The 12,831-nt window shown below is 35.2% G+C and overlaps 1 protein-coding gene across 1 annotated transcript in view; it reads right to left on the bottom strand.

The window, feature by feature from the left end:
• The window catches only part of LOC133834102 (uncharacterized), a 61,577-nt gene extending 49,971 nt beyond the window's left edge, over window positions 1–11,606 (bottom strand). The window contains exon 1 of the mRNA XM_062263603.1: window positions 11,256–11,606. Within this exon, the coding sequence (XP_062119587.1) occupies window positions 11,256–11,550 (295 nt within the window). The 5' untranslated portion in view covers window positions 11,551–11,606. The remainder of the gene's footprint in view (window positions 1–11,255) is intronic.
• Between the last annotated feature and the right edge of the window lie 1,225 nt (window positions 11,607–12,831).

Genomic DNA, 12,831 nt, shown 5'->3' with positions numbered 1-12,831 from the left:
AATTTTCAATACAATAGTTATTCATATTAAATTAAGATTGAAAAAAAAATAAGAAAATAATATTCAAACATAAATAAAGACATTGTATCCAATTTTGGAGCAAACATTATGAGAGCAAGTTGTGAGACATACTAGATTAGGTTTTAGTCAAGTCATATTACTTCCCCTACTTATGTGGGGAAGATATTTATGAAACATCCTACTATAAATAATGTTAAGATTGATGTATTAAGTAAATACAAATTATCATACAAAATCCCAATAAAAATTGTTTTAGTAAACAGCTAAATTATAATTGCTTTTATATTTTTGATGTTTTAGTTTAGTAATTTAGGTGGCAATGTTTTTGGCTTATGTGATAAAAAATAAAAATAAAATAGAAAAACATACATATGTATATATATACATAGTGTTATTATTTAGTATTTTAAGGTGTTCAACACCATATGAGGAGGCACTATATGATTAGTTAACGATGCTACATAATACTTATTAAATTCAAATAAGTAGGAGTCGATATTGAATTGCACCAATAACAATATATCACATTCTTATATAATGTTGAGCGTTAGTGATACCTTTAGCAATTTTCACATATAAACATGTGGAACTATGATAATGACATTTCAACACTTGGTGGGTATGACTTGATCAATTAATTATTAATTAGAGTTAAAAGGGCCTTGATTTATGTGAGATTCTTCTCATGATTTGTCTTTTGGCTGTATTGATGAACCTATATGCATATTGGTAAACTAAGAAATTTCTTCAATAAAAAATATATTTTTAAAATCAAGCATTAAAAAAAGTAAACAAAAAAATAATAATCATCAATTATGTGATATTTTGAGACTCAAAATTTATGGGGGAAGTAATAGGGCACGATCATAATTATATATTATACTAATGAAAGGTCAGAAAGTTAGGATTTTTATTTTTAGAAGATTAAAGTTTAGATTAAGTGTACAATCTAGATGAATAATCAAGATCATGCATTATCGATATAGGTGCTCCATAAAATTTTATTTACAATATGTAAAATTAAATAAAAAATACTACATGCTAAATTTTATTATTTGACTTATAAAAATATTGGAATAAAAGAGAGAGAGAGAGAGAGGAAGAGAATTTTAATACTGTTTTAATATATCATTCCTTACTTTGAATACGTAAGATTATAATTGCCAAACTAAGTAATTGAACAAACTAAAATCTATTATTATTGAATATGATGACATCTGTTTTTTTGGTTGTTTCTTTATATGTTACATAATTAACTAGAATACAATAATAAACACATGTGAATTAATTAATAAAGGCCATTAACTCCAATTTAATGTTATATGGTTATGACTCTTCTAGAGTTTAATAATCAATCTCTCTTAAATTTAAAGAACTTTAAATTTTGTCCTTTTATATTTTCAATTTTTGTCGACATAAAAAAATGTATGAGAAATAATTCCAACCAACTTGAAATAGTCAACAAACAACATTGTTGCCACTCTTGCTTCCATATGTGCCATAAATATGTTATTTTTTTTTTTTTTTTTGAAAAACCAGAGAACTCTGTATTAATAACTATCAGTCTGCAAAATTGCATACAACTCAAGAAGAATAGTTTCCCCAGTGAATCTACGATCAGGAGTAGAACAAGAATAGCGGGCCAACCAATGCGCCGCCTTGTTCCCTGAACGTTTAACAAAAGAACAAATTACATTTGACAAAGAATGAAGTAACCGCTTGCAATCAGAAATAATCAATCCAATAGGCGACATCAGCTCTGAAGAACAACACATCGCCTGGACCAACTGAAGACAATCCAGTTCAATCACATAACTCAGAGGAGGAACATGATGCAAGGTTACTACTTCCGCCTCCCTTTCTTTGATCCAGCTAAGCACCTCCTTCAGGCCAATTGATTCAGCAAGAAGAGGAGAAACACTACCAGTTCTAGAGCCCAAAGCTGCCTCTAGAATATTACCAATGTGATCCCTCGCAATCCACCCATAGCCAAATCGCCCTTCAGCCGTGAAAATTGATGCATCGCAATTAATCTTAATAGTTCCTTGTCTTGGTTTGGTCCAACGCTCAACAGAGACAGAAGACTCCCGAGCCTCCTGATGAAAATCCCCTCCATTCGATTGAGCAACCATCCAGCTATCAAGATAAGTAATTGCCTGAAACACCACCCTTTCTATCCCAGCTTCTTTGGCCTTCCAAACTCGGTCATTTCGGGCTTTCCAGATTGCCCAACAAACAGCTGAAATTTTGCCAATCATATCGGCGGTGTGTTGAGTACAAATATCTGCAAACCAGCTATTGAAGGTTAGAAATCCCCTCTGCGAGAAGCCAGCCACCACCTTCGACAGACATTGTTTAGCAAACGGACACTCCACTAGACAGTGGAAAGTGGTTTCAGGGCCTCCACGACACTGAGTACAAATGTTATCTACAGGCACAAATCTCATTTTCAGATTGTGAGCAGTGGGTAAACAATGACTAAGAGCCCTCCACATGAAATTCTTAATTTTTGGGGGAATTTTTAACTTCCAAAATTTACCCCAAAAACTAAGGCTGTCATTCATCTCCCATTGACCATTGAGCTCTTGAAGAAAGTGGTATGCACTTTTAACTGAGTAAACCCCATACTGTTCTTTCACCCAATACCACACATCTCTGTCTTCAAATTCACTCAGAGGTATGCTCCGAATAAGAGTCATGTCCCTATCATTAAAGAGATCCTCCAACATTTCTTCATCCCATTCTTTCCTGTTATTTTTCATTAAGCTGGAGACATAATTATTCTGAAGACCTGGGTGAACCGAATGGACAAAAGGGTCATTCGGGTTAGGAAGCCAAGGTTGATTCAAGATGGGAATATCCCTCCCCGATCCAACCCTCCAACGAACCCCTCGCCGAACCAAATCTTGAGCCGCCAAAACACTCCGCCAGATGAAACTAGGGTTAGACCCCAAACCAGCCTCCAAAAACGATCCCCTTGGGTAATATCGAGCTGAAAAAATTCGTCCCACCAGAGAGTTAGGATTTGTGAGGAGCCTCCATCCCTGCTTACCTAACATGGCCAGATTAAACTCCTTCAATTTTCGAAACCCAAGGCCACCTTTGTTTTTGTGAAGAGTGAGTTTGCCCCAATTCTTCCAGTGAATCCCTCTTCTTGCTGAAGCCGATGTTTGCCACCAGAACTGGCTCATAAACCTCTCCATATCCTTACAAACACCATCTGGTAATAAAAATACGCTCATGGCATAGGACGGCATGGATTGGACAACCGATTTGATAAGAATCTCTTTACCTGCTCTTGAAAGTAATTTACTGTGCCAGCTTTGAATCCGTTTTCTGACTCTTTCCTTTAGAAACCCGAACACAGCACTCTTTTGTCTCCCTACTATATTCGGCAAACCCAAATACTGAGTATGCTCATTAGCTTCCATCATATTAAGGACCCCAAGCACATCTGCTCTCTCCTGCTGCTCTGTATTTTTACTAAAGAAAACTGAAGATTTCTGGAGATTAATCCTTTGCCCCGAAGCTCTCTCGAAAGTGGCCAATAAATCCATAACTATGCTAGCCTCCCTGACATTTGCTTTACAAAAAAGATAGCTGTCGTCAGCAAAAAGAAGATGAGAGACCATAGGAGCCCCACGTGCCACCTTGCATCCATGTAACCATTTTTTCTCCTCTGCTTTTCTGATGAGACCCGATAGCCCCTCTGCCCCAATAATGAATAAATACGGTGATAAAGGATCACCCTGCCTGATCCCACGTGTCGGAATGATAGGGCCATGCATTTCTCCACCATGAACAATCTTATAAGTCACCGAACGCACACAGTCCATAATCAATTGAACCCACCGGTCTGAAAAACCCATCTGTATCATTATCCTCTGTAAAAACTCCCATTCCAGCCTGTCATATGCCTTGCTCATATCGAGCTTCAAGGCCATATACCCCCTAGTACCTTGCTGTTTCCTTCTCAAGTAATGAAGAATCTCAAAGGAGATCATAACATTGTCAGTGATCAATCTACCCGGGATAAACGCACTTTGGTAGTCGGAGACTACAGTCCCTAGAAGACCTTTCAATCGATTAGCTAGCACTTTGGTAATGATCTTCATCAAGACGTTACAAAGAGCTATGGGACGCAAATCCCCCATAGTCACTGGATCTTTTTTCTTGGGAATAAGAACCAAATTGGTCTCATTAATCCCTCTAGGCAGTAAGCTATCACTGAAATAATTTCGAACCACCTGGATCACGTCTGGCCCAACCACAGGCCAAAATTTCTGATAAAAAGCTGCTGTCATGCCATCCGGTCCCGGCGCTTTGTCCGGGTGCATCTGAAATAAAGCATCTTTAACTTCAGAATCCTCCACTGGCCGCACCAAATTCAAATTATGCTCCTGCGTGACAGAATGAGGAATGCCTGCTAAAATTTCCTCAACTTCTGTGTTCTCTGATGCAAAAATCCTTTTGTAGTAGTCAACCATAATCTCAGCTAAACCATCTCCCCACTCTTTCCACCTGCCATCCTCCCCTTGAAGCCTGTGTATTTGGTTATTCTTTCTACGAGCACTTGCCGAGGCATGAAAAAACTTACTATTCATATCCCCTCCTTTGAGCCACAGTTGCTTAGACCGCTGTCGCCAATAAACCTCCTTTTGATGGAGTATTTCATCGAGATTACGCTTTGCATCCAGGAAAGCAGCCACCGACTGAGCATCGTTTCGATTCCTGAACCGCTTCATAGTGAGCTTGCAAAGATGAATACGATTCCGAAAGTTCCCCGTGATGGTATGACCCCAGCTTCTAAGGGCTCGCTTGCAGGCATCCATTTTTTCTTGAAACGAAACCAAATCAGGCGACTCCCAGGTTCCTTTTACGATATCCACACAGCTCAGCTCTCTGAGCCAAGCGTTCTCAAAGCGAAACGCAGAAAAGCGATAAGAAATGTCTCTGTAAAGCGGGTCAAGAAATAGAGGACTATGATCCGACGTAGCCCCCTCCAAGTTGAATAAACGAGCTGAATGGAACCTATGCATCCAGCTTGCACAAACCATTGCCCTGTCAAGTTTAGCCTGTATCCAGTTTGACGAACCTCTTCCCCTTTCCCATGTGTAAGGATGCCCAGAAAGATCCAAATCATGCAACCCACATTCCTCAACCGCCCTAGCAAACCCCTCAATCAACCCTGCAGGATACGGATTACCCCCAAGCTTATCCAACTGACTAATAACATTGTTAAAATCGCCAATCAAACACCAAGGCAACAGGGATTCATCCTTCAACCAACGCATTAGATTCCAGGTATTTCTACGAAGAGCCCTATTTGGCTCACCATACAATCCTGTCAACCTCCATGTCTCCAGACCGCCTATGCTAACCTCAACATCAATGTGATTATGCGAATAACCTCGAACTACAATCTCATCCATGTTCTTCCATAACAAAGCTAGACCACCTCCCCTGCCCACTGCATCCACCACAAAACACCCCTCAAATTGTAATTGCCTAGCCACAGCTTCTATCCGATCTTTATAACAAATAGTCTCGCACAAAAAAACAATCTTGGGTTTCTTTTGATATATAATATCTTTTAGGAATTGAAGAGTCCCTGGGTTCCCAAGCCCACGGCAATTCCAGCTTAGGACGCTCATGATTGTCGGCGAGCCCCCCCCAAGGAACCCGCACCATATCCGTTTTTTGATACTGCATCCTCCTGTCTGTTTTCATTGTCACCAGTTGACCCATTGATATCGGATGAGTCTATATGATCCTTCTCACTTTCAACCCCAATGCCCATCTCAACATCACTTGTCTTCCTCATCTCGCTGCTCTCCACGTGGCTAGCTATTTCAGTTCTCCTTCGTTTTGCTTCCAAGATCACCTCATTCTCCTCTTGGAAGATTCCTTCATTACCCGTATCTGGTACAATATTCTTTCCCTTGTGATTCCCATTCAATGTTGCATTACTGCCTCCATCATGAATGCGTATCCCTGACATACCGCCTACCTGCTCGGGATTTCTGATCTCTCTGCCACCCCTACCATGAGTGCCTACACTGTTGATCCCTGCCCCTAATCGCCCCTGCTCATCCAGATGAATCTGCGAAACCGACCCCGCTACCAACCACTTTGCTCCAGCCGCATATTTGATACGTTTCGGAGCCGCCTTCATGAACAATCCATAGTGCTTGACAATGGTGTCGGCTGGTTGTTCAAAGATTTTCGGACAATACCTCTCAGAGTGGCCTATGATACCACATATAAAACAGAACGTAGGAACAAATTCATATTTGAAATTTGCCCAGCATTCAACCCCCACTTTCTTCTTCAGTTTCTTCCTTCTCTTGAGAGGGACATCAATATCGACAGTAACCCGTATTCGAAGGTACTCCCGCCAGACCCCTATGAAGTTGTTTTCATCACTTTTGACGAACGTACCAATGAAATTTCCAAGGTCTCGAACAATCCTTTCCGACATGAACTCCGGATGCAAGTCATGAACTTGGACCCACATGTCCAACGTATGAAGATGGACCTCCCTTGGTATGTCTCCTGGCTTCAGTCTTGCAAGTATTAGTGGAACTTTATTGAACGTCCACGGGCTTCCTTCAAGAACGCGTTCAAGATCAATGGAATGATACAGTTGAAATAAATATCGATTCGGACCAATTTCTTTGACATAAAGACCCTTCCCTGGCTTCCAGAGTAGAGCCATCATGTTTCGCATGGCTTCAAAGTCGACTGGATTATCCACCAAGAACCGCCCCACTAAGCACCAACGTAGATCAATCAACGGGTCGTCAATGGCCGATTCCTCATATTCCGCTTCAGCGTCCTCTCCTTCCAATAGTTGCAGATCCGCACATCTAGACGTCAACTCTGCCACCTCTTCATCTCTGTCAGCCATTGTATCGCCACCAACCCCAGTCAAACCTTGCTTTCCAAGAAACGAAAACTTTCTGTTGACCTTCGATGACTCACGCGAGAGAGAAAACATACGACCTAGTCACCAGACTAGACAACTCCAAGAGTTACCACGTGTTCTTGATTAGGGTGGAAACTCCACACTATTAATTTAACCGTATATCGCCATAAATATGTTATTAATTATTGTTTTTCTTATATTATACAAAAATTCATTGACTTGCTTATAACTTTTGATTATAATTCGTTGACTCGAATATTTATACATATCATATTTTAATTCTTTATAATATTTGATTTTTTTTTCAACTATGTATATGAATTTTCTTAAAATTTTAATAACATTTATAAATAATAATTGCATTATTATTATTTTGCAATTGATGTCATTGGTTAACTTTCTGTTTTAACCTCCGATAACATGTTAATACATTCATCGTGTAAACAATCACCATTAAATTAAAAAAAACACAATTATGCTAATAATAATTCAAAATTAATCTTTATTTTTTAATAATATATCATCACTACTCTACTAGTCAACATACTATATTTAGGGATGTGAACCCATAGGTGAGATTGGAGAAATAATTCATTAAAAAAAGTGATTGGCTACTTTTTAAAACAATTTTAAAGTTGGAGTTTTTAACTTTTTATTATGTATGTATTTTATCTTTTTTAAAAAAAATATCTATGGGTATTTATATAATTGAATATTATAACTTTTTACTATTTATCTCGATCAGAGAATAATTGGAGTTACTCGGCTTTCTTTGTAATTTGTATGGGTCACATGAATAGCATAATATAAGGTTTTTTTTTTTTTAGGTTATAGCTTTCGCATTTGTAATATTAAGTAGGGAAAGGGCACATGGGCTATGGCTAACTTTTGATTTTTTTTTCTCTCATGGTGTTAATTGTTTAATTGGACATTTGGATTCGATTTGTATTGAATTAGTGTTATTGTTTTTATTCATGTTTTGATTTCTCTAGGATTTTTCTATTTTTTAGAAAAAAAAAACGAGCGGCGATGTCTGATGTGTATTTTTTTACTTATTACACCGAGCATAAGTCTCGTATTATTTTATTATAGCTCAACATAATAAAAACAAGAAGGATATAATATCTTTTTTATGAAGCACAATGTGCATCATAAAAGTCTATTTCTTTTGTAGTAGTATTTCATAATGACTTCTAAGATGAGCTTATAATGAGAGACTTCACCTATAGTAAGAATGCAAATGTGAATGGATCGATGCTCACAAATAGTTGTCTAATTAAATTTCAACAAAATTATATTAGGAAAAAAGAGAGTAAAATTTCAATGTCTAATCTCGAATGTTTAGATATTAGGAGGCACCCATTATTAGGAATGCACTCGGGATGGCGAATGCTCCCTCTTGCTCACACCCCTAATTTCCATTTATGGTATTCGTTTTTTGTTTTTGTCCCTACACAATCTTTATTGAGCATGATAAGAAGAATTCTTGTTAATGGAGATCGTGAAAGAGATTCATTTATACAAAAATTAAAAATAACCATTAATTTACAATAAAATAAGAATTTTACATTAATATAAGAAGACAATTTTTTTAAAGGTGATAGTTATATTTTAAATATAAAAAAAATATTGTATGCCTATCATATATATTAAAAATTAAAATTAATAACATAGTAATTAAGGGATAGGGAGCGCCAATCTTGTATCAAGAATGGGGAACCATTCAGATCTATTTTTTATTCTTTTTTTAGGCGATGAATCTCCACCTCATTAATTTTATGTTTGATAAAGAAGAAAAGTAAGAGAAAATAAAATATATTCGAGTTATGCTCGCAAAAAACATTTTCCTCCAAAATAGAGAGAAAAGTTTTGTAACAACATATTAGTGAGAGAAATTACAAAAAAAAAATTATAAAATAATTTATATATTAATAATTTAAGAATAATATAATAATTTTGTAATAAATAAATTTTCTTTCATTCTTACATACCAAAAAACAACTAAGAAAAAAATATGTTTTCTGTTTTTTCCCTCTAATTTTCTGCCTCTTTCTATATTTTCTTTCGCTTCTATTTTCTTTTCTTCATATAAATTTTAATTATATTATTTTACTACTTAATTTTTTTTTTTTTTTGCTACAACGATTCGTTCATTAAACTAAGATTGATAATATCTAACACCAGTGCTAGAGATCCTAGCAATCTTAGCAAGATCATCAACAATTACATTGTCCACACGACAAATGAAATGAAATGAAAACTACATAGATTAAAATTGTTCAAAAGAGCTAAAACTTGAGCTGATACTACTTAATCTTTTTCTCGATATTTATTTGCACTCTTTTAATTTAGTTAATACTAAAGCCCACTCATATATTTTACAAAATTGTATAACATTATCTTTAGTTAACCAAAATTTTTAAATCCATCGTGTCCTTTGTCAATTAAAAAAAAATAGAAAGCAAATATCAAGTATTATGGACATAATCAAGTTTTAGCTTGACCATAACCATACTTGAGTTAATTTAATAGGGAAATTTGATAAATCATGCTTACATTAGCTTAATATTTAAAATTTGAACCAAAGTTAACCACCATATGAAACAAATGCTCATCTTTCATTTAATACCAAAAATACCCCCATACCTTTCCTCTCTATTCTCCATCTTTCTCTCTACCTTTCATTTAATAGCTTAATAATTAAAATTTGAACCAAAGTTAACCACTATTTAGAATGCTGTTTAGATGTTGGATTTGTAGTTTATTGGTATTTTTTGTAGTTTTTTGGGTGAAAATCGTGTTCTGTGAAAATCTGCGTTTTTTTTGGGTTCCTTGAGTTTTTTTCGAAATGCCCGATAGTGTCCGATAGAGGCCCGATTCGGGCACGATAGTTGTTGAGTTTCAAGGTTAGGGATGAAGGTCCGATGGAAACCCGATGGTTGCTCGATAGTTTTGGTTACCCGATAGTTGCCCTATCGTGCTAATGTCGTACCATCATCGTACATTTATGGCAAAAACTACAGTATTATACACCATCGTACCCACTAGCGTCCCACTATCGTACCATCATCGTACCATTGACAAAGTAAGTTAACAATTTGAAACTAACTATTATCGTACTACCATCGTACCTATATCGTCCCACTACAAATTCTAAAATTACGATGTTATAGTAACTACTTAACAAATTCTATCGTACACCTATCGTGCTAATATCGTACCATCATCGTACCCATTATGGAAATAACTACAGTATTGCACACTATCGTACCCACTATCGTAATACCGTCGTACCACCATCCCTAACCTTGACTATCGGGCAACCATCGGGTTGTCATCGGACCTTTATCCCTAACCTTGAAACTCAATAACTATCGTGCCCGAATCGGGCCTCTATCGGACACTATCGGACATTTCGAAAAAAACTCAAGGAACAAAAAAAAACGCAGCTTTTCACAGAACACGATTTTCACTAAAAAAACAGCAAAAAATACCAACAAACTACAGATCCAACATCTAAACAACATTCTAAATGGTGGTTAACTTTGGTTCAAATTTTAATTATTAAGCTATTAAATGAAAGGTAGAGAGGAAGAGGGAGAATAGAGAGGAAATGTATGAGGATATTTTTGGTATTAAATGAAAGATGAGCATTTGTATCATATGGTGGTTAACTTTGGTTCAAATTTTAAATATTAAGCTAATGTAAGCATGATTTATCAAATTTCCCATTTAATATTACTTTGTTAAATAGAGACAAATAATTTAGTATTAACTAAATTAGAAATGTAAGAAAATCATTGTCAAACAAACCCCAATAAGAAATTTCTCATTTAAGAGCTTCACTTTAAGCGTTACTGATGGGGCTCTTCGGTGTTTTCGATCCGTGAACAGTTTTTTGCTCAATTTTTTTTATGACTATGTATATTCTCTACTTTTAAAGAATTTTCGACGCAATTTTCAAAAAAACTAAAAAACTCTACCAATAGTACTAGAGTGAACCTCGTATACAAAAATTGTCATATAAAGAGAGTTGACAATTTATGTACAACTCCTAGTGCAACTATATTTATACATATATAACAATGACAAAAGATCATTATAATAGGATACAAAGAATCTATATAGTTATATAATTAAAATTATATATTAGAATAATCTGTGCACCAACATAGATTTCGAGATCATACATATGCTAATTAACAATATTTAACAGAAACAAAATCATGATCTCAAGCCTTTTTTAACTTTATATTCTAAAGTGCTTTTTTTTATGAAATAAAACAACGAGAAAATAAACCCTTACATATTTTTGGTTTCTCAACTTTCTTCTTATTGTTGTAATAATTACTGATCTTTCTTCCTGATCCAAATTTGAATCTCTCTTGATGATCTGCCATGTTGATCAGACGGCGGCCATTAGAAGTTGAAGATGAGAAAAATGGCAACATGGTATGCTTCTGAAGAAGATGACCCATAGAAGCCAATTCATAAGAATCGTAAAGAGGACTACCGCAGTCCCATATGGTCGCCCCCACTCCATTATTATCTTCCTTCTCTTTCTCTTCTTTAATCATCTCCGTATCCATATCCATATTCATTTGATTAATTTTATGTCTTAATAATTAAAACAAATTAGTTAATAAGGAACACTAAATACAATCTTCCCTAGCTAATAATAATTATAATAATTATTATTATATATATATAGTGAACATTTCTTTAACTTCACGACTCATGTACACGGATTACCTACAAAATACTAGAGAACCAATCATCTTCGAACACGTGGACCATTAGCTAGCTATATATATAGATAGTGCGTACACTCGATTGGTCACAATCGGTATTGCTGTGCTCGGTCACGCCATTGAGAGAGAGAGACTTGAGTAGGTGGCATCTACCTATTATTATTATTGTGCTTATATATTGCAGCAAAAATGTATAATTAGGTTCACATTCTTAAAATTTTGACAAAACTCTCCAATAATTAACTTATTTATGTCCTCCAAATTAAATATATTTAAATAAATATAATTTATAATTGGTGAATGAATGTTATATTATTTATTTTACAAAAATAATATAATGTGGATTAAATGAGTGTGACAAAATATTATTTTGTCAATTTCAAAGAAAAGAGACTGAGGTAGGACTACCGTGCCTGAGAAAGATCTTGCTGCGAACTGCTCTGTGGCTGGACAGGAGAGGTCAACAGCAGCAATGATAGGAGACTGACTAACACCTTCCTCGTTGGGGCTCCTCACACTGGTGTTCTTTCTTTTGTTTGATAAGGGGTGGTAGAGCAAGATTCGTGCATCCAGTTGTCAAGAAAAACAGACGTGTGGGCCGCAAAGGCATAGTCGTGAAGGTACTCCTAATGGGTTGAAGAGCATTTCAACAGGCCTTCTATCTTGTAAACTGGAAGAGATAAGGAAAAAGAACAAATGATTTACAAGTCTAGTGGAAGAAGAATGGCTAACACTTTTTATTAAAGTATTATTATAAAAAGTAAATAGCAGTTAAAATACTCAATATTTTCAAAATGTTACACTTTTATACCTAATTTTTTTTTTTACAGTAAATATATTCAATGTCTTCAAAATATTGTACTTTTATACCCAAACTTTTTTTTGCGGTAAGTATCCTCAATGTTTTTAAAATATTACACTTTTATATATATTTTTTATTATTTTGATAAATAATAAGAAAGTGAAGGAAAATATAAAATTTTAATTATTTTTAAAATTTTAAATTATTTTATCTTTCTTATTCTTTCTCAAAAGAACTATTTTAAATTAAACACTAATAAATATTTTCTTAAAATTGATAAAAATGATCTAAAATAATTAAAGCTTATATATTTTCTTCATTTTAAAATA

The sequence above is a fragment of the Humulus lupulus genome, chromosome 5 (assembly GCF_963169125.1).
Source record: "Humulus lupulus chromosome 5, drHumLupu1.1, whole genome shotgun sequence".
NCBI lineage: Eukaryota > Viridiplantae > Streptophyta > Magnoliopsida > Rosales > Cannabaceae > Humulus > Humulus lupulus.
The sequence above is the reverse complement of the archived record's forward strand: the minus strand, read 5'-3'. Positions and strand labels throughout refer to the sequence as shown.